General features: G+C 38.0%; 1 protein-coding gene across 7 annotated transcripts in view; it reads left to right on the forward strand.

The window, feature by feature from the left end:
• The window catches only part of LOC138814048 (Krueppel-like factor 12), a 708,935-nt gene that overhangs the window by 443,089 nt on the left and 242,129 nt on the right, over positions 1-23,717 (forward strand). For 6 of the 7 annotated variants that reach the window (XM_070002825.1, XM_070002822.1, XM_070002820.1 and 3 more), the window contains one exon: positions 19,040-19,103. The exons of the other annotated variant lie outside the window; for it this stretch is intronic. In XM_070002825.1, the coding sequence (XP_069858926.1) occupies positions 19,071-19,103 (33 nt within the window). In that variant the 5' untranslated portion in view covers positions 19,040-19,070. The remainder of the gene's footprint in view (positions 1-19,039; positions 19,104-23,717) is intronic. 7 annotated transcript variants of the gene reach the window in all.

A 23,717-nucleotide genomic window follows, 5' to 3' on the forward strand; every position in this document is an offset into this window, starting at 1 on the left:
CAAGTGGGCGCCCTTCCGCTAGGCTAAACCCCCAGCCCCCATATTGTTTTTTAAAATTAGGATATTTCCTAAGCAGGTGGATTTTTCATTTCATTTGTATATAATTCTGGGGAATTGGGTGTAACAATGGCCTTCTCCCAGGGGATACGTGATACTCCTTGCTATTTACTGCCTGAGTTTTTCCAGCTGCATTCCTCTATTTCACCATCCTGCCTCCTGAGACATTTAGATTTGCATTAGCCCAGAGTTTCCAAACTGGTACTCTGTGGGGTTCGGTCTGCTGAGGGGTGCTGCTTATTTTCAGTGTGAAAAAAGTTGGGGAGCATTGAGTTAGGCATTTGGTGCCTTCATGCATAGCTTGGTACACTAGATGGTCCCAAGATTGAGGGTTCATGGAATTGTTTCAAATGATGGCTTCTCCCATGCATAGACGAAATTGTTGAGAACTGTTAACTTTCAAAGGCTTCTATACAAAGGTTAGGGGTCTTCAGTAACTAACTCACTGTCTCTTATTTAGTCTTGCTTATAATATGTCACCATCAAGTTCTACCTCCAAGTTTGGGCAGAGAGAATTGGAAGGAATCATATGTTCGAAAACATTACTTAATGGAAATGCCACAATGAAAGGGTGAGCGATTAGAGTTATAATAATATGTAGCTGTGTTTTTAGGTACTGCTAGTTACCCATAAAAGAGCTATAAAATTCCTTAAATGTACCATGAATTCTTTTACTACTTCTAGACATCATGAAAATGAGATGAACTCTGTTTGTCAAATGTATTTACTCAGAAGAATGCCTGAGGAGAATCATACAAGGAGAGAAGCAAAAGGAAGTTGCTTACAGATTGGATGAAAGTGTTATTGTCAGTAGGCTTGACATTCAGAAATTAGAATTGTTTGGTCTGAGTTTACAAATGGCACTATAATGTAGTTCTTGGCCGTGCTCAGCTTAATGATGCATATTGTCCAGTGCATTTTCCATTAGCAGTAGAGTGGCAGTGTGTTACAGAATAGGTGACATTTTATTTTACCAATTTAAATACAGCTATGCTTCAGGACATAACAGTGGGCTCAGTAGTGGATGCTGGGTTCTATTTCTGGTCCTCTGGGACTCATTTAGTTTTAATAGGTTATGAGGATTATGAAAGCACTTGACACTTCCATTCAAGCATGGTTATGCATGAATGACTGTGCTTGGAAGATGCCTGCAATGCTTTGGTTATCACTTGGTATGAGTTTTTAGAAAACTGAAGATAATTGATCGGGTGAGATAAAAATCAGGTACCAACAAGCATCAGGTATATTCTGCACAGTTACCACTCTCCAGGGGGGCAGAAGATTGTCCTAAATTTACAGTATGGGTTGTGATGCATTTACATCTAGCTATATTACACACTAGATTAAACAAAAAAAAAAAAACATGTCTTTTGAGAGTTTGGTGGATAAAGAGCCATGTCTTTAAGGGCTATATAAAATATATTAAAAGGCCAAGAAAAAAATCTTTCAGTGTGTGGTGCAAAGGGTTGAATTGGGCTAGGATTACAGGCATGAGCCACCAGCGCCCAGCCACTCACACTATCTTACCTTAACTTATTCTAATTTATTTTGATCTTGTTACATAAAACCCAGCCTTCTGTTGCCTGTCTTTCTCTGTGAGAGAGTGCTACTTACATTAGTGTCTTTTCTGGAACTCTGGTTGTCTGTAGAGCCTGTATTTCCCGATCTTCTTGGGTACCAGCAGTTCTGTAGGCCAGTATTGCTCAGCATTGCTCAGCATGTTAAAAGAGATTGTTTTAAAGGAATTACTTTCTGCAAGTTGCATTTCTTAGATGTACCTTCCAAACACACAAAAAAGGCATATTGTGAAGTAGGCATTGCCTTTAGCTGTTTTTTTTTTTTTTTGGTCATGAAAGTATTGTGTTTTAGAAAAATTGTGACTTGCCCAGACCCAAAATAACTCAGCATTAGAAAACTAGAGTTTGAATGCATACAAAAATACTGGAGCCCAGTGCTGGTGGCACATACTTATAATCCTAGCTAATCATGCTGAGATCTGTGACTCATGTCTCCAAGCCAACCCAGAAAGGTGAATTGAGTCTTAAACAAGCAAAATGCTGGAAGTAGAGATGTGAGTCAACTGGTATAGTGCCATCCTTGAGCAAAATAAGCCAAGTGACAGTGGTAAGGGTCTGAGTTCAAACCCTCCACCCCACCCTCCACCAGAGCCTAGTATTCCAGGGGTGGGTGTGGGGTGTGGTGGCATTCTTGCATCATTTCTGAACAAAACTCCATTACAAAGAATTCATTGGCCAATTGAAGCTCCTTTATTCTTCAATTTAAACCACTTCAACCCAAGGACACTGGGAGAGAAGCTTGCAGACCTGAGGCAAAGTTAACTGTGTTCCTGGTGCCTGGTCCTGGGCAGTGGGGCTTCTCATGGGCTGCCTGGATGCAGCCAGTGTTGCAGTGAGGAGCCCTGATCTGCCCACTTTTTTTGTTGCCCACTCTTAGTTTCCCCTCTCTCCACACCAGCAAAATCCAGTCAATTGCAAACATTCTGCTTTTGGAGCTGATAATAACTGTACCACTGCATTTTTCTTTATACCTCTTGTTTGCTTTATTGACCCATTCTGACCAATGTCACAACACCTGCAACAGTTCACACAACACCCATCTAGCCCACAGCCGGCATGCAACTTCTCAGAGGAGGGAGGAGGGAGGCACAGTGGCGTGAAGGGAAGAGTGTATTCTTTAGAATCAATCAGTAGGAATGCTGGTGGCTACTCAAAAGGCTGGGATCTGAGGATCACCATTCCAAGTCAGCCCAGATAGGAAAGTCCACTAGACTCTAATCTCCATCCAGCAAAATGCCAAAAGTGGAGCTGTGACTCAAGTGGTAGGGCACCAACATGGAGGGAAAAAGCTACGTTGAGAGCATAAGACCCTGAGTTCCATTGCACACAAAAAAAGAGCTGTGTTTCCATCCTGGCTCTGCAGTTCATTAGCCACCACACTCTCTTGTTTCTTCTCTTGCGCTGTGGATGTTCATCTCCTTTCTTTGCAAGGTTACCATGAGGATGACTTCAGATAATGTGTGTGAAGCACTTGCCACACAGTCGGGCACACTCCTGATTTATGGATTGTATTTGTACTGCTGATGCTATTGTAAATAACAAGTGCCTTTAAATTACACAAGACCAAGTGACAGATGCATTTCTGAGCTACTCCAAGGGACTGTGGTAAAACTGTAGGGAATGAAATTATTTACAGTCAGAGATAAACTCTGTTATAATGTCATGCTTTATTGAACTGTGCTTAGAAAGAAGAGAAATCCTCTTTGCTCACCTTCAGAAGTCTCCAAGGCCACGCATACCTCCCGATGCTACTCCAGAGGATAGTACAGCTACTGTTCTGTCCACTGCTCTGGGAAAGAGAAAAAGTATTTCACTCCCCCCACCCTAGTGTTGACCTCCTTCCTTGCTGTTAAGAAAGTAAAAGAGGAGTCTTAGTTTGTAATTGACATGATCGTTACTCATTTTATTCTGGCCAAAGCATGTTGAGGATACTGGGAGTGAGATTGGTTAACTTTCTAAAGTTAATATCCACAATTAGACACAAAGTCTGTTGACCAAAAATTACCTTGTTCTACCACCTCATCATATACACCTTGTGCAGGTAAATAGTAACCTATAATAGGTAAATAGTAACCTATTTTTCTATATTTGTGTATCAATTTCAGAAATGCCATGATCCGGAGAAATATATATATATATATATATATATATATATATGTATATATATATAATATAATTGTTTTAAAAACCTGGCTATTCCTGGTTTTTCACAGAATTTTTACAGCATAGACATATAAGCCTTGTACACAGCATGCACACATAGCCTTAATATTTTTTTTATTAGATTTGAATTGAATCTGCACACCAAATTTGGGGACAATCTATACTTTAATAATGAGTTTTCTTACCTATGAATGTTAAATCTTTCCATTTATTTTAGGGGTCTTTAGTATCACTCCATAGTATTTTTTCAGTATAGCTAGTTTGAACCTCTCTTACTATGTTTGTCTTTAGGTTTTAATTTAATGTTATACAGGTTTTTTTTGCCTTTAAATTTATTTGGCCTTTAAATTTAAAAGTTATTTTTTGTTTAGTGCATTGGTTTTGTATGTTAGCTTTGTATTTGGTGACTTTGCTAAGTTGCTATGTTATTGGTAACATTGCAATCATATTATGAGTACATAATCACATTAATGATATTTTCCATGAATGACAATTGTATTTTTGAAATAATTTTTGATTGTCTATGTTTTATGACACTGGCAAGAGTCCAGTAGAAGCTGGATTGGGATAATTAGAGCAGAGACTTGTCTTTTAAATTTCTGTAGGAAAAGCTTGGTTGATTTTTTAAAAATTAATTTTAATTTAGTTTCTGATACCAGGGCTTGAATTAGGACCCTGGTCTTGTTTAGCTTGCCTGCCTTTGTGACTGGTATTTTACCATTTAATCCAAACCTGCTTTTTGCTAGTAAATTGGCATGGAATCTTTCTGGCTTCTCTGCCTGGGTTGGCTTTGAGCTTTGCTCCTTCTCCTGAGTAGTTAGGACTACCAGTGTGGGCTGGTAATGTCCCCTTTAATGGTTCATTTGAAAAGACCATTTGTTCTATTTGTAGATTTATAAGGTTAGTATCATAAAAATAGTGAGAGTGTATTGACTTTATTCAATGCATTTTTTGGCTTATAAGGAGACTGTCGTACAAGGGAAATTTGCTTGGGGCAGAGATGAAACAAACCCCTCTTAGGAGGAGGGGAGGAAAACTGAGATTTCTTTGAAAGTCAAAAGAAATTGAGATCAGTTGGAAAGAAATGACCGAGTCTTGAGGTTGAGAGTGACATAAATAGCCTGGTTTGTTGCACATCACAGTACCATCCCTGCCAAACCTTTTCTTTTCTTTTCTTTTCTTTTCTTTTCTTTTCTTTTCTTTTCTTTTCTTTTCTTTTCTTTTCTTTTCTTTTCTTTTCTTTTCTTTTCTTTCTTTTCTTTTTTCTTTCTGTGGAAAATGCATTTTATAAACCTGAAGGTTGAAGTATGTTGGAGGCTGACGCTTATGAGTAAAAATAAAAGAATTACTCCTTTAGAAGTTAACAGCCAGCAACCTTCTGTGATGAAGGAAATGAGTGTATTTTGGACAGAAATTGCTCTCTAAAGAGTGCTGAAAATAGTATATGCCTTGCGAGAGTGCGTTGTGTTCATTTGCATGCTGATTGAATGTTCTTTTCAAATTAAAATTGATCGACAGATTCATGTGCACACTTCAGTTTATTGCTGATTACTAGCAAGTTGTTACCAGCTTGGTTTTCCTCAACTGAAATGCACTTGTTTTCATTCACCATGCCCTAACTCTTTGACAAGATGAAGTTACATGTCAGATCACATATCTGTTACCCACCATCCCTACTTTCATAAGCCCTTTGTCAAAATGCTGCATACCATTGCTAGTTTTTAAAATGCAATTTTGCATCCCCAGCGATTTAAGTGAGAGAATAATCAGCACATATGATTAGGACTCTTATAGATCATTATATTTCCTTATTACTGCCCTTTTTTTTTTTTTTCTGTCCCAGTACGAGGGCTTGAATTCAGGGTGGGTGTTTGCTTTGAACTGTGATCCTCACATCTCAGCCTCCTGAGTAGCTAGGATTACTGGTGTGAGCAATAGTCACTCTATTCTGTCTTTATTTCTTAAGGCCAGTTCTGAAGAGTTAACTATTGGAAAGCACAGGTTATTTCTGATTGGCTTCTTTTTCTTTTAATGAGATGGCAACTCTTCATTATCTCATTAATATATTGCAGTCGTTACATATTAGGTTCAAGTTAGTACTTTTGCAATCAGAAAAGGATTTTTTTGTAATTTAGTTACAATTTAACCATCGGAGCAGATGATGATAAGAAATGTACTCATTATCTTGCCCATGTAATTGTAACCCCTTTGTACAGTATTTTCACAATAAAAAAAAAAACAATCTGAGCAGAAGGAAGAAGCTTACAAAAATTAGGATAAATTACCTTTCTGAAATTATATACTTTAATTAATAGGTAACAAACTCCAGCACTGGTCAGAAACATTGCTTTGAAATGTATTCTCAGAACTAACTGCTGTGCATAGAGGATACAGTTTATTTTTGACCACTATGTCTTGAGCTCAGAAAAACTTTATCACTTCATTTTCTTAGAGAGGAAAAGACTGAAGTCATGTGCTGAAATTGGATTACTTCATTACTGTTTTTCATGTATCAGTCACTTCTCGCTGGTGCATTGTGAAAGGAGATGGTGTAGAGGTAGAGAGTTTACCTGAATTGTTAGAGAAGATACCTTAATGGGAAGACCAGAACCCAGCTAGCAGCTTTAAGAATCCTAAGCTTGCTCGCTAGGTATGTTTCTTTTCTGTGTTTCCACATTTGTAAATGAGGATAATAATTCTACCCATCTTATAAGGTTGAGTGCATTCAGTAATGGTTGTTAGAACAGTCCCAACACCTATGAAATTCATGCTGTGTTTTTTTGCCAATCCTGGCTTACAGATTTCTCCACCGATTCTGCTAATGAGAGCTGACCTCCTTCCACTCATAGACAACTGGAATTTACTTCTGTGGCTAGCAGTTTTCCTTCCCTTTTCCTGCTAAGATATAGTCATCCTTGGGAATAAAATTAGAGAAATTAAAGGCGCTTGTTTTCTTTGTATTTTTATTCCTTCTTTGCTGGTACTAGCGCTTGAACTCAGGGCCTTGCGCATGATCCTTTAGCATTTTTACTCAAGGCTGTTGCTCTACCACTTGAGCCACTTGAGAATATATTTTTAAATATTTCTTTATTTAAATTTAAAAATAATTTTAATGACTTACATATTCTTCAGGATTTTATCTGATTATGTGTCACTATTGCTCAGGTATGTGTCCTTGCATGTACTTTATCTGTGGACAGATTTTCATTGACTTATGTTTGAATAATATTCTGAAAGATTTGATCTTTGATGATCAGATGTATATTCCTATGATTTTTTGAGTAGCTATATGTGAGTACTTATCCTGATTAAATGAGTGGGAGTAAGAAGGTATTTAAGTCATGAACACTTTTAAAAAATTATAGAGTGGATGTAGAGCATATTGGCTTATACCTATAATCCAGATACTTGGGAGGCAGAGATTGGGAGGATAGTAATTTGAGGTTAGCCCCAGGGGGAAAGTGAGACCTCATCCCAACAAGTAAGCCCATTGTGGAGGTATGTTCTTGTTTCCCTAGTTGTGACAGAAAGAGAAAATAAATCATAGGTTACTTATGTATAGACCAACTCTTAATTTTATTATTTTAGTTTTATATATGTCTGAACAGATTCTTAACCCTGAAAATTGGCTTTTTTAGAAATTGATATCATATTTATATGTGTGGTAAGTTGATAGTTGTACAGTATATATGATTACCAAAATACGATCATTAGCATTTTCATCGCCTCAAACATTGGTCAATTATATGTTCTGAGAACTGTGTAAATATTTTGTTTTATAACAAAGTATTGAGGCTGGCTAAATTACAAAGACAAAGATTTCATTGAGTTTACAGTTTTGTAGGTTCAAAACATGGCATTGATATCTGCTTAGTTTGGAGGGACCTGCTGGCTACATCACATGCATATGGCATTATGATGAGAGAGAAGGTCACATAACACCACCAGAAACAAAAGAGTAGGTGTGGACCATTCTTCCTTATTTACAACAACTTCTTTCTAGGAAACTAGTTAGGATCTCATGGAAACTATATTCATCCTTCCAATGGTAAAGTCCACAGTGATGCAAGCATCTTACATTAGGCTCCATCTCTTAAAGATTTTGCTGCTTCTAGCTAGTCAGGATCAACCCCTAAAACATTGGGAGGATATACTTGAGCTAATCCAAACTGATGTGAAAATTTTCAAACTCTTTCCTTGTAGTTATTTTGAAATATTTTAGATTATTGTTACCCTGTTTTATTATGCAATACTGGATCGAATCACTCCTGTCTAGTTCTATTTTGGTATCTGTTATCCAATGTCAACTTCCTCTCCTTCCTCCCCTTTTTAACTAACCTCTAGTTACCACTATTCTATTCTATTCTTCCATGAGACCCACATTTTTAGCTTCTACAAATGAATGAGAATATGTATCTCTCTGTGTCTGGCTTATTTCACTTACCATAATGACTACTGGTTCCAGTCACATTGCTGAAAATGCTGGGGGAAAAGGCATTCTTACTCATGTTGATGGGAATGTAAATGAGCAATTTTTTCTTCCAGAAAATAATAGCACATTTTTTTTTTGAAATTATTTTTTCAAAATGCTTTAGACATTCTTTGGCTGCTAGACCCTTATTTTTTTTGGGGGGGGGGTCCAGTTGTGGGGCCTTGAACTCTGGGCCTGGGCACTGTCCCTCAGCTCTTCAGCTCAAGGCTAGCGCTCTACCACTTGAGCCACAGCGCCACTTCCAGCTTTTTTGCTTATGTGGTGCTGAGGAATCGAACCCAGGGCCTCAGGCATGCAAGGCAAGCGCTCTACCACTGGGCCACCTTCCCAGCCCCTAGACCCTTATTTTTGAAAGTAATTTTATTTTGTTGAAATTCACTCTTGAGAGTTTTTTTTCCTTCCTGTGATTAGTTTGTCACTAATGCTTATATGCAATGCCACATGCATATACATCATAATTGCATATTTTCATCGATATATAGAGAGACACATACATACATACATATTGATTATATACGAACAATAGAATAAACTAAAAGATTTGCTCTATGATGGTCACAAAAGTCACAAGAATTAAGAATTGCATGAAAATAACATTATAAATGAAAAAAAAATTAGGTTGCTTTTTCAGAGAATTTTCTTTCAATCCAATCTGTTTTGATGATTTATTATATGTAACACAAATTTCTATATCCAGCTATATACCTAAGACACCAAAGGTCAGATTTTCAGAATTGTCTTTATTATTTGCCTGAGATGGCTCTTTTTATATTAGAGTTCTTTTAATGGTATAAACTGACTAGTTAAAACAGATTCTAATTCCCAGGATACCCACATGCACAGTTGGCATGCTTTATGAATTGTACATCTACATTTGGATGTTTGTTCTCCAAATCAGACTTTTCTATATTCCACCATATCTTATTTACCCCCCATTTTGCATGATAGAACTCTGTGTCACTTTGAAGCCTCTGGTTTCTTTCAACTTCCCATTATATTCTGTTTTTTGACACAGCAATTATGGTGATATTAAGGATGGCATCTTGATATGGGTGAAAGAATAATGGCTCAAATCAGTGAAATAGAGATGTCAGTTTCAGTCAACTGGAATAACTATGATTTAATGAAATGTAAAACAACCTTCCTATTCAATATTGAACATATGATCATTTTTAAAAGGTAGAAGTTTTTATAATTACTTTAGTTATTTATATCTGGCTCACCTTTGCTTATTGTAAGCTTTATCAAATCAGGCATGATTTTTCATGTCTTTGGTTCCTGTTGTATAGTTTACCATTTAATATATATCTATAATATCACTACAAAAAGCAGTGCTTTTTATTACCTGTAAATTGCTGAAATGTGTTGGAGTTAATTCTTTGTAAGTACAATATTTTGTGTGTGACATTGTGTGTGTCAGGGGTGGGGTGGGTAGGGTAGGGTTGGGGGTGTGTGTGCATGGACATGTGTGCCCATATGGGGCCTTGAACTCAGGACCTTGAACTCTTGTTTGGGTTTTTCTGTTCAAGTTGGTGCTCTACCCCTTGAGCCACAGCTCCACTTTTATCAGCAAAGAGTCTCATAATTGTTTGCCAAGGATTGGCTTTGAAATTTGATCCTAGACTTAGGATCTTAGACTCCTGAGTAGGTAGGATTCCATAGGTGAACTACTAGCCATCAAGCTTATGTTTTAGCTTTTTAAGGGGTTTTTAGCTTTTGGGGTTCTTATAAACAAGAGTTAGTTTAATAAGTAATATTTCATTCTAAACATGTATTTCAAGTTTCTGTATTTTTTGTTTTGTTTTTGTTTTTTGTTTTTAGTATGAGAGAAGCATATGGATGTGTCCATTTTGCAGTCCATTAATTTGCTTGGCATTGGGAAATATTCATCGGTTATGTATTATGATAGCTAACTGTTACGGACAGATTATGAACTCCACAAGACAAGAAGGATGTCATTGTACACACAGTGATGAACTCAGCCAGTCAAAACTGTTGTTCAGTACAAAGCAAGAACAATCCATGAGGTGCATTAAAAATATCAAGTCCTCTCATTTCTGTATCATTGTGTCAGAATGTCAGTGAACAAATCATTCAGTTCTTTGAGCCATCTTTCAAATTGCATTATAAATCTGCCTTTGTTAAAACATCCTTGACTTCAGATGTGTGAAGAGTTAGAATATAAAAGTATCCTAAAAATACTTCCTCTGATATTTTCTAATTATTGCTAAATATTTTGAGAATGCAAATTTCATTTAAATGTCAACCATAATTAGGCGTGCGCCATTTGTTTTTCTGCTCAGGTTTTACAGCTTGATGGAATGTTTTCCTCTTAATGTAATAAATATTTGTTTTATTTCATGGGAATTAATTCAAAAGTGGATAAGAGCAACATATTTTAATCAACTATTGTGGTGGATTAGAAAATAAATTTATTCACTTAGCAAACTTGTTTACTATGGATCTGAATGGGATGATCTTGCTTAGCATTAGCAGATTAAGCATACAAGGCAGTAATTAATAGGAAAGCCAAATACATAGACTGCATACTGAGTGAGGAACTTCTCTTTGGTATGGCATAAGTCAGTAATGTATAAAATGTAAAACCACCCTCCTATCTATCTAGCTGTGCTCACCTGCGCCAGTTGAAATATAGTGGTGACGTAAGTATCGTAAAATATTTGTGGATTGTTTTCACTTGCTTTCAGAATTTTCATTTTGCTTTTCTATGCATAAGCTGTACTACATTTTACTTCAGTATGGTGCTAGAGATCAATTCATAGGTGGGTAACCTTTCCACAAGCTTTAAAAACTCTCAACATCTTTCAAATCATGGCTGAAAGCTCATCCTGAGAGATAGGATTAAGGGAAATATACCTCAGTATCCTCATGTGGCGCTGCAAACCTATGTGGTCAGAATTTATTTAGTGGGGGTAATGGGCAGAGTGTAGTAGTCATGCACGTAATAGTACTTGTGTACTTATTTGCTAGTACAAATGCTACTCGGCTTATATGTTGTTACACCCATAACCACATGAATTAGACATAAAGGCAAAATACTTCCAGTTTGAAAAACTGTCTATGAGTAGTTGTACAAAGAGGTTTCAGTCCAACCTGTCAGTTTGTAAGTACAGTGTATCTCAGTCAGTAGCCTCCCCCTCTTCATTCCCTCCCCATCTCACCCAACCCTACCCATCCCCTCAATTTTTCTAGTTCCATTTTCATCTCTCCTTGACTCCACCCTGACTTGATAACCCGTATTCCAGCTGCCTGGTATTCATTTTATTAAACTGTATATTGTTCAAAGGATTGGAATCTTCCCTAGTCAGTACCATACTTTAGTTAATATGTTTGTGTACATATGCATATAGCCTTGTGTATATTTACATATATATTATAATTTAGATCTAACTTCCACAAAGGCAAAATTTAATTATCTTTTCAACCCATTGCTGACGAAAACAGATTTTTGCCTAGCAGTGCCAACAAGGTGGCTATTTGAATATAAGCATATTATAAATTATTTTTCTACCTGTTACATTCAACACAATAATGTGAAAAAGAAACAGCCCATTCATTTGCTATGGTTATTTTCCTTTGGGGAAGTTTATTTGTTCTTCGGGTACATAGGATGATGTGGTATCAGGGAATGGAAGCTGAGGACAGATTTCAAGAGTAATTTGCGTGCCAGTGTCCTTCTGCTTTACCCCTCTGCCTTTTGAACATCCTGCCAGTTCTCTTCTTAAGTGATTGCACTAGGTTCCAAGCATACCTTACTCCAAATGGAACCTTTGCTTTCATTTGTCGTCTTCTTTCTATTTAATGATCAATAATAACAAAGAATTTCTAGATGGGGGAAGCAAAATTTTAAGGAAACCGGAAAGTGAAAAGAACAAGGGTTTACAAATGTAGAATTTCCATCAGTTTAGATGAGGTTAGAATGTTAAGGGGATATATTGGGTGGGGATTACTAATGACCTTTGAATTTCCTTTCTCCTATTTTATTCTCTTGATGGATGAAACACTGTAGTATGAAATTGTAGGGTGGAAATTGTGTTTCCTTTGTACCTGTGGGCCTTCCTATGAAAAAAAATTCAACTATGGTTGGTTGGAGGTCATATTCAGAAAGTGGAATGTGGTTTAAGGTAGTTCATAACTTCCTTTTCATTCTCAAGAAAGCTTAAGTGGAAAGGGGAGTTTGAGTACTTGAAACATAGGTATTAGAGGTGGGAAGATATTTATGGAATATCTAACTTGGGCCTGATGGTTTGATGGTTATAGTCTTTCTCTTTGCCAAGAATATGAAATTTACATTCTGGAAGAGGACGGCTGTGGACCTGCTCCACAAAGATCTAGCTAGAGAGGGGCACAGGAAGATAAAGCTCCTTAGCTCCCCCTCTCCCAGGTGTTAATGCAGATGCTCACTCTGCCTGCTTTTATGTTTGACTTTTCCTTTGAGGATACAGACTTTCTTTCAGAAAGCAGAACACCTACCCATCTACTCAGGTCAGATCCTCAGGTTTTAGTCTGTTAGGGTTCCTGAACTTTCTGTCCTGCCACCTGATTGCCTGATAAGCCAAAAAAGATGGAGTCAGATTTCATGCATGAGTCGTTCTGTGTGTGATGATAACCTATGTCGCCAATGATGTTTTAAAACGTATCCTAAACTTAGGAGATTTGGACCCACAATGGAACTAAGAATCATCCTTTCTTATTATGAGAGATGTTTCTAGTCCTAGAGAAAGGATTTGCTGAAGAACTATAGTGTGTGTTCGCAGGTATTTGAACTCTAGTTTACTTCTCTAGAGAATAGCATGTGTTCAATGTCTTTTTATTTTTTATTTTTTAGCAGTCAGCTGTGTCATGATGTACAAGTTCAGAGGAAATACAGTAGGTGTCACCTGTCACTTAGCAACAAGCATTCTGCTTTGTGTCTTTAGGTTCCCTTCATTTTAAGTCAAAATAGCTGTGAAGACAGAGCACTCAGAGTTGCATTTATCTCCAGAAATATTTAGATTAACCTTGAAATATTTGAGTTCCCAAAAGAGTTCCCTGTGACAGATGTAACTGAAATAACTTTAAATGGTAGAAGATACCAGCTTAGAATGGTAGAAACCTTGATACTCAGCATAGGCAAGCTGGAGACCTGTGTAATATCACAGACTCGGCAGGGACAAAGTTCCTTCCTTCATTTTAAAAGTTAGGCACCTGGATTGATTATGTACTAAACTTCTTTATGTGGTTGTCCCCATTCTCCTTTCTAGTAGTTCTGGAAAAATCAAGGTCACAAGGCATGAAGCTGTGATTTATAAATTGGAATCTAGGAGACAGTATCCCAGAAGAGACTGCTATAACTGCCCCAGAATTCATGCATGAAGCACAGAAGAAAACTAATTTTGGACAGAGAATGGAATATCGGACTACTCACATATAAAACTTGTTTATCTGTATTTAAATATACAGAGAGGGATTTTCAGAAGAATTAGCAACAATATAAATTTTGATCCTGAAATTATTATATGTGTATTTGTGTGTGTGTAGTATGTATATATGTACGTACATACATACGTATGTATGTATATATGTATGTATGTATGTATTGGTGGTTTTAATAGTATTATTATGGGTACTAGAGTTTGAATTCATCATCTCATGTTTGTTAGGCAGGTAATTCTGTCTAACTTGAGGCATGACCCTAACCCTTTGATCTTCAGTTGTTGTTTGAATACTGTTGCAAAGTTTTGCCCAGGCTAGCCTTGGACCATGGTTCTCCTATCTGTACCTCCCACGTGTTTGCAGTTATACCTGGAGCTACCATGCCCTACTTACTTGTGGACATGTTACCTTGATAATTTTCTCAGGAGGCCGGCCTCTACCCATGATCTTCCTGATCTCCATCCATGCAACTGCTAGGATTCTTGGTTCATTGTGGCCCATTAACATGACCCAGTCCTGAAGTACTTAAATTATTAAACAATAACCTGTGAAGACTGACAATCTAAAATCATTTTGGTTGTGATGAATAGCTAACAACCCGGTTCTGTGGCATGACACTGTCTCTACACCATTGTGATCTTATTCCAGAGTTTCCTTATTGTTAAGGTAGATATCATCTCCTCTTGTGAAGGCCAGGGTCATGTCTATTGTCTTGGAAGTACTGTCTTTGAATTCTAAGGAAGCTTTGGTGGTTGTGTGGGGAAATTTTAAGAGGTGGGGGTGGAAAGTGAAGAACTTAGAAAACCATTCTCTGTTGCCTTAGCTACTCAACTACATTTACAGCTGGAATTTCTTCACTCTCCCCTACAGCCTGTGTATTGACTCATGGTTCAAACTAGTGGCATTTTTGTTTAAAAGCAGACTTAGAAATCAAAATGTAAGTTGATGCCATTTCTTATTTCTCATGTTCTCTACACCTAAACCAAATGCCTCATTCTTTCTGCTGCTCTCCACCTAGAGCTGAGCATATTTGGAAGTAAGAGCCATGACATGTGTGCTGAATGTGTTAATGAGGTCACTGGCCTTTGAAACATTTGTGCTTTGGGGAGACTAACTGGAAGATTTCAGAAACCTATTTGGCAGAGCTGAGAACATTTAATTTGGAGATGGATGCGATATTAACTGTTATTGGAACTAAGCAGGTTTTCTATTTTCTGTCATGGTTTGGATGGGGATTTGGAAGCAACTTAAAGGCTCCTCAGCATGCATAAACTTGGGACTTCATCTGTTCTATCATGGGGCCTCCCTTTAGGGAAATTTAGTTTTTTCTGTTAAATATTTCAGCTGTTGATAGAGTGACAGTTCATATGTATATGACGCGTTAAGGTTTTAGAGATGGCTATGCAAATATTGCCCCAGTTAGGGTAGGCTGGGGAGATATAGCAAAAATGATCCCCATTTATATCTGTAGAGAAGAACACTGGGCCTTGATGTTATTGAGTGAGATGCTTAAGATCACAAAGTAAGGAGATGATAGGTGCTGGCTGTCACAACTTGAAACTGTTTCCATTTTCCTGCCTTTTTTTGCTACTTAAGTTTATGCTACTTAAAGTATGACAGATAAAGGAGACAGATAAGGAGCCAGAAGATCTTGAGCATTCCTTTAGATGTTGAATTAGTTACAAAGCAGAAATTAGTCTTATACCCAGGTTCTCTCCAGTTTTGAAACTACAGTAGTATACATTTTAAATTGTGGGTGATTGTGAGGCTAAATCGTAAGATAAGCCAGGAGGACTATGCAGTAGAATTTGGGATGGAAATAGTGGCTGACATTATCTCACTAGACACATTGGGCACAGACTAGGCCTCTGATCAATTTCATCATGGTCAAATGGATCAACTGCAGAACTATCTTCAGCAAATGCTAGCTTTGGGATATTTTTAGATTTAAAAAATGCTGTAAAAAGGTTTGACCTTGTGTTGTGCGTAGTTTACATAATTTAATGTTTAGTTTTGTATTAACTAATTGTCCCTGGGGTACGGATTGTATAATTAAAGCCTAAGTTACTTGGGTAATAAATGTAGAAGGAAATTTTCTTCATTTGATTTTTTTCTTCCATTTTTCAATATTAGCTTCAGTCATTCGTGCTACACGTGGTGATTGGTCTGTTCAAATTTGTCTGACCCTTTGCTATATATTGGGGGACAAAGCCAAGAACGGCACCATGGAAACTCTTCCTTGTCCCGGTAGGGATGGAATCGACTCACCTGAGAATAGTGGTGTAGGATGAGGTTGCCTGGCTGGAGAGATAGCTTTGGTGGGGTCTACAGAAGGCATCTTTTACTGATTCCCCTCCTGATAATTTGGGGTAGGGTGGGGCATTTTTTTTTTTCTGGTTGCACACAGGTCTTACCCTGGCTCACAGAAGTCCCTAGTTCATAGAGGATTTACATGGAAAGATGTTAACGCATTATTGACACTAAAACTTACGGAGCAAATAATGATATATTACTGCAATTAACTAAAGCATTTTAGATGAAGCATCCATCTGTGGTAAAACCACAAGAAAATCATGGCATACGCTTCCCTTCATACCTGACAAGAGTTGGTGCCAGGAGCCTCTGTAGATACCAAAATCTGAGGTCATTTAAGTCTGTTACCTATCTCCATCTACCATGTCCATCTGTGCTTTAAATCATATTCACATGACGTGCAGTACATAATGTTGTGCAGATGCTATGTGGTAGGTGTTGTACCACATGTTTAGAGAAAAGTGAAAAAGCCTAAACTTTGTACATATTCAGGACAGATGAAAATAATTTCTTTTTGGTCTGATGTTTTTGCTCATTGGATAGCACTCTACCAACTGAGCCATGCCTCCAACCTGGAATTTGTTTCTCTTTGGTATTTTTTTAATGTGTGGTTAGTTGAAATCTGGATGTGGAACTGTATAGATTGAGGGCGGATTGTATTTTAAAATAGGAAAAGCTTATCAAGATCACACTTGGGTGTGTATTGAAACACAATACAAGTTCAGTCCCAGTATTGAAGCACCTTGTGCATTCTTCCAAGAAATTTGAACAGATTGGGCCAGATATATTTAGAAGGCTAGGGAACAAACAAAAAACAAAAAACAATAATGAGATGTGTTTTGATGAGATCAGGGTTTCTCAGATGACTTCTATTTGTTGTTGCTTGTTTGGTGGTACTGGGTTTGAATTCAGGATTCTGTTACATTAGAACTAAGCTACCATCTCCCTCCTTGCTTTTCTTTAGTTGATTTTCAGATAGAATCACACATTTATTTGCCTAGGTCTCTTGAGTAATTGGAATTATAAATTTGAGGCATTACATAGCGGTGTCTTAGATGAGCTTGTCAAAGGGTACTGTATTGTGATTTCATAAACTTAAACTGAAGAATTGTACTCTGAATTCAAGAGAATATTTCTAGACTGTCACTATAATTTTTTTTTTTTGTCGGTCATGGGACTTGAACTCTGGGCCTGAGCATTGTCCCTCAGCTCTTCAGCTCAAGGCTAACACTCTGCCACATAAGCCACAGCGCAACTTCATTGTCACTTTATAATATTGGTATGTCACATTGATTTTGTTTTTCCTGGTCCTACGGCTTGAACTCAGGGCCTGGGTGCTGTCCCTGAGCTCTTTTGCTCAAGGCCAGTCTTCTACCACTGTGAGCCACAGCTCCATGGCTGGTTTTTGAGTAGCTAATTGGAGATTAAAGTCTCATGGGGACTCTCCTTACCTTGGCTGACTTTGAACCACGGTCCTCAGATCTCTGCCTCCTGAGTGGCTAGAATTACAGGGGTGAGCCACTGGTATGACTGGTCACACTGATTTTTTTTTTTTTTTTTTAAGTAGCATGTTGCAGTATATATTAGGGAGGCATATTTTGAGGGCAGAGAGGGAAGGAAAACCAACACTTCTGTGTTCTCCCCAAGGCTTAGTGGATGAGTGAGTGAGTTCTGGCTCTGTTAAGATATATGGAAACACAGACAGGAGACTAGGCTCACTACTATAGTGCGTAGACATTGACACAGAATGGTGGCCCTAAGAACTTCCAAGGCATGGTCCCTCTTGAATCTAGTTCCAGACCAAAAGAAGGAAAAGGAACTGTGCCTAAGAAACTGGCTCCATTTGAATGCCAAAGAAAATTTGCCTCATGGAATGGAAATTCTGAAGCATGTTATATAATGCCGAGCTATTAAATACACTTGTAAGATATATCCCATATGGAGCAAATAGTCTGCTATAATCTGAATTTTGCAGTCCAGGAACATTTAATTATATCGGGTGAAATGCAAGTGATCCTGGAAATTTGAGACTCTTGACAAATCCAATCTATATTGACTTAAATTTTTATTTGTTTTAAGATACGCTATAAGAATTTACCTCACAGAGTTTAGAAAATTTACTTGAGTATTGATTGGCCAACACAGAGCTATCAATATATTCATATTAATTCTTCTGCACATTGATAACAGTTATAAACAGGGGGGAAAACATGTCCAGAGTAAAACAGCATTAAAAAAGAATTCTTAATTGCTCAGAAAAAAATGGAGCCAAATTGTTCCAGTTTGAGTATTTGCGATTTCTCATTCGTGAATTCACACATAAACTAAGTTTGGCATTTTCTCTTTTCTGTCTCATGCTATGTTTTCATTTCTCGCTCACCTAGGACTCCTGCAGTTTTATGCCTAGAATATTTCTGTAGTGTCACAGCTGGCATTCCTCTGTTTTCTCACATTCCCCCCTCTGCTCCCTGGCCTTTAACTCTGAGCCTGGACACTGTCCCTAAATTCCTCTTGCTCAAGGCTAGCACTCTATCACTTGAGCCTCAGCGCCACTTCTGGTTTATGAGTAGTTAATTGGAGATTAGAGTCTCAAGGATTTTCCTACCTGAACTGGCTTCAAATCACGACCTTTTGATCTCACCCTCCTGAGTAACTACATTTACAGGCGTGAGCCACCATCTCATTCCTGCCTTGCCTGCTTCCTGGCTCTGAAAGAACAAGCAATAACCAAACAGTATACTACTGTTTGATTGACTATTACTTTTACTTTTTCATTCCACTCATCAAGAGCTTCATTAACTATACAATTAAGAATTTGCTTCCCTTTTTGAGTGCTTGCTTTCTTTTCTTTTTGGCGGTCATGGGACTTGAACTCTGGGCCTGGGCGCTGTCCCTGAGCTCTTCAGTTCAAAGCAAGCCACAGCACCACATGCTTCCCTTTTTAACAATAGAATATTGTCAACTTGTAGCATGTAAACTTAGCCTATCTTTTGTCTTTCAGGATCAATGTGACTCCAGAATCAAATGGATGAATGAATATCCCTATGAAGAGAAAACCAATAAAGGTTGGTTATTCAAACTGTATAATTGCATTGCAAGTATTACCCTGTAGAAAAAGTTCTGTTGGGCTGGGAAGGTGGCTCAGTGGTAGAGCGCTTGCCTTGTATGCATGAGGCTCTGGGTTCGATTCCTCAGCACCACATAATCAGAAAAAGCCGGAAGTGGGGCTGACTCTCAAGTGGTAGAGTACTAGCCTTCAGCTGAAAATCTGAGGGACAGCACACAGGCCCAGAGTCCAGGCCCCACGATCAACCAAAAAAAAAAAAAAAAAAGAAAAAGTTCTGTTGGGAAGTCATTCACATTAAAACATTTCTTTGTCTGACTAGATGAGATATTGGTCAATCGTGGTACATATATATCTATCTGTAAAATATAATTTTTCTGGGGTTGGGAAGGTGGCTCAGTGGTAGAGCGCTTGCCTTGCATGCATGAGGCCCTAGGTTCGATTCCTCAGCACCACATAAGCAAAAAGAAAAAAGCTGGAAGTGGCGCTGTGGCTCAAGTGGTAGAGTGCTAGCCTTGAGCTGAAGAGCTGAGGTACAGCACCCAGGCCCAGAGTTCAGGCCCCACGACCAGGACCCCCACCCCCCAAAAAAATACAATTTTTCTTTTTTAACACCTTAAATTTAATATCTTAAGAAGGCAGCCAGCAAATGCAACTGTCATTCTTTTCTAGGACTTTTATTTAATGTTGTAGTTACAGAAGGGTGGAGATCACTGAATAGCGTCATCTGCTGTTGCAGAAGAGAGAGGAGCAGAGGGGATGAATGGAACTATGGTGGAGGTCGTGAATTTGTTCATCATAGGACATGTGTGGAATATCACAATGCAACCTCATATTTATGTTAATTCAAAATTAAAACAATAAATGCACATTAAAGAAAATCATAGCTGGGGGCTGGGGGCACATGCCTGTAATTCTCGCTACTCTGGAGGCTGAGATCATAGGATCTTGGTTGAAAGCCAGCTGGGGGAGCAGTCTCCTGAGGTTCTTATCGCCAAATAACCACTTAAAACCTGAAAGTGGAACTGTTCCTCAAAGTGGTACAGTAGTAGTAGTCTTAAGCAAAATATCTGAGGGACAGTGCCCAGGCCTTGAGTTCAAGCCCCAGGACCAACCATTAAAAAAAAAGAAAGAAAGAAATCATTAGCTGGGTGCTGGTGGCTTATACCTGTAATCCTAGCTACTCAGGAGGCTAAGATCTGAGGATTGTGGTTTGAAGCTCGTCCAGGCAGGAAAGTCCCTGAGACGTTTATCTCCAATTAACCACTAGAAAACCAGAAATGGCTCTATGCTCCACCCAGAGAGCTCAGGGACAGTGGCTAGGCTTGAGTTTAAGCCCTAGGACTGTTTAAAAAAAATCATTAGAGAAATAGAAAACCACTTAATGACACCTGATGACTGGTCCCAATAAAAAGCCATGTATTACAAGGGAGGAGGCAACAATGCTTGGGATAAGAAATGTACTCATTACCTTGCTCATGTAATTGTAATTCCTCTGTACAGTATTTTCCACAATAAAAAACATTTTAAAAAGCCAGATATTGCATAATAAACACCAGCTCCTCAAAAAATAACCCTAAAACTCATCTGACATCCTGTGTGGTTGCTGGCCTGTTTTGTTCTACGTGCTTCTGTAGGTTTAGCTTTCCCCTGGGGAATTGAGAGACCTTCTCCCGCGCCCCCCTCCCCCCCCCCCCGTCCCCCCCACCCCCAGGAGGGTTTGAATATCCTTTCTCAGAGTCATAGGCAGTTCCCAATTAGAGGAGACAGAACTCTGAGAATATTGGTAGTAATGCATTTCTGGGCATTGTTTTATTTGTGGTAGTTGTTTGTGTACTTCTTGTACCTCATAGTTGATAAACTATAGAAATCATAGGTAATACCAAGGAAATTACCTACATTCTCTAAAGCTTTTATATTGGACAGGTCTGGTGCCAAAAAAAAAAATGTGCTCCTGACTACACAGTACATATAATTTCCAGGTTCTGTCCCCACTTATTCTCATGACGTTCAAGCACATGTACATCACACCAAGTCTTTCTGCCAGCCTAATAGTTGCTTACGAATGGATTTTCTCTACTGTCGCTTCCACTTGAAATTGCTGCCTTCCATCCTTGCTGCTGCATTTCTGCTTTCTATTGCTTGTCCCTGCCAAATGTTCAGAGGGATTATCAGCGCAGAGATGGTACCAGGAAACTACCAGGAAACTAAATGGGATCTGGAAACAGTTTCCCCTTATGACCTTAGTCGTGTCTTTGGGGGTGCATTTGCATTTTGAGGCCAAGTGTCCGGCATCCTTTTGTGTTCCTGTGCTAGTATGCCTGTTGGCTATGGAGATGAGGCTGGGAAATGGGAAACCTGGTTTGTGGCATATTTTCCTGGTGTAAATACTGTGGTTGACTTCAGTGGTTTATTTGTTAACTTGCTTGCAAGATTCCTTAAAATTTAACAATTGACATTTATGAGCTGGAGGTGAAGGAGCTCAGCATATCCTGAAGATAGTTTACAAAGTAAAGTCAACATTATGTGTTCCTTAAAGTTAGTGGGACTTGCCTTACTTCATCTTTGTATCAATATGGAAATGCTCTGCATGAATAATCACACTTAGCCCTCTCTTTAATATGTGGTGTTTGATGTAGTTATTGCCTTGTTTACCTTCGGTGGTCTTTAAAGTATTAAATTATTATATATCAATGAATTCATGTTAGCTTTGGAAAATTAAATAAATGTTCACAGTGTTACTGTTCTGTAACTAATTTCAGTGTAAAATCCATGATGATGTCAGGGACAATAAGGTTGTTAAAGTGTACCCTGAAGAAATATTATGGTTGGCTATAGTGTATTATGTGTGAATTGTTCTCCTTCTCCCTCCATCTCTCCCTTTCTTCTCTTGTGTACTCTCTCTCCCTTTCTTCTCTTGTGTACTAGCCCTTCTATTGTGTGCCAGTACTGATGCTTTAACTCAGGGTTTGGGTACTGCCTTTAAATTTTTATTTTTTTGCCCAGGTCTGGCACTCTACCAGTTTAACCATAGCTCTACTTCTGGCTTTTTTTTTTTTTTTTTTTTTGAGACTCATAGATTTTAATACCTGGTCTGGTTGCAAACCAGAATCCTCTCAGATCTAGCTTCCTGATTGGTTAGGATTACAGGTGTGATTTTTTTGAGACTCATAGATTTTAATACCTGGTCTGGTTGCAAACCAGAATCCTCTCAGATCTAGCTTCCTGATTGGTTAGGATTACAGGTGTGATTCTTTCTGTCTCACAGATAATTGCTTATGACTTCCAATTCCTTATCATGGTAGTAGCAGCTAGAATTTCACTTCATGTGTTTGTTTAACTGAGCATTTTATTAAAATAATTTTCATCTGTACATTTAGTTGTGGTTTCCTTTGAACAGAGGATAATACATAATGCACTGATGCTTCATTTGAAGTCTGTTTTAATCTGCTGCTGTTTTAACCAAGTCTGATTCAGAGAGAAAATAGTAGAGATTGAAATTTTATATTTTTATAGTTTCTGGGTAGTTTTTTGGTTGTTGTTAGTGTTGCTGAGGTTTGAACACAGCACTTGCTAAGCTGTTGTTCTAGTCATTGGACTCCAGTCCTAGGTTTTACTGGTTATTTTTGAGATTTTTTTTTTTTCAAATATGATCCTTCTACTATACGCCTCTCAAGTAGTACATTGAAAAGGTCAGAATTAAAATAAAGTTTAAAACCTGCCAACAGTGGAAACAATATTAACATATTCTTCCTAGATTAAAAGGGATGTGATTATGAATCATACCACTTTGAGACCTTGCTAGCTTGTCAGCAGATAAAAATCTTGCTGAGAGCCACAGGGTATCATGGGGTGTGCCTTTATGCTTAGATTTTAAGATACAAATAATCAATTTGAGATTTATAAAATTTTCATTGTGTCAGAGAGTCTGACTTGCAAGAGTTGTCTTTATCTGCTTTTTTATTTTTTTATTTAAAATGTGTGTGTTAGTCACTAGTGGCTCATTCCTATAATCCTAGCTCAAGAGGCTGAGGTCTGAGGATCTTAGTTCAAATCCAGTCTGAGCAGGAAAGTTGTAGAGATTCTTATCATCAGTTAACTAGCAAAAATGCTTGATTGGAGTTGTGGCCTAAGTGGTGGAGCTCCAATTAAGAGCAAAAATGCTAAGCAAGAGAACAAATTTCCATTTGAACTACCGCCACCCTCCTATACACATACACTCCATTTGTATTAGGTTCTTCCTTTTACTCAGTTTTATTGCACTATAAGTTTTCCTTTTACCGTGTTATGAGAAAACATCATATAAATTCCAAAAATTCCTTCATGTTTCTTGTTCGCAAACAGTAGCATAAACAGAATAGCTCAATAGCTATGTACATATGACCATATAAGATAATGTCAAGCAAAATGAACTCCAAGACATGGACACAAGAGGTTTTTCTTTGTTGTTGTTGGTTTTCTCATGATTTTTTTTTTCTTTTGTGTCCCCCTCCCCCCACCCCCATGGTTTATTCCCTGTTGTCACTGTATTTGATTTTGGTACCCCGGGTATACATACATTTCTCTGAACTAGGGAAGGGAACGGGAACAACAAAATGGTGAGACAAAGGACAAT

Source organism: Dipodomys merriami, unplaced genomic scaffold, assembly GCF_024711535.1.
Source record: "Dipodomys merriami isolate MVZ:Mamm:240054 unplaced genomic scaffold, mDipMer1.0.p SCAF_6, whole genome shotgun sequence".
NCBI lineage: Eukaryota > Metazoa > Chordata > Mammalia > Rodentia > Heteromyidae > Dipodomys > Dipodomys merriami.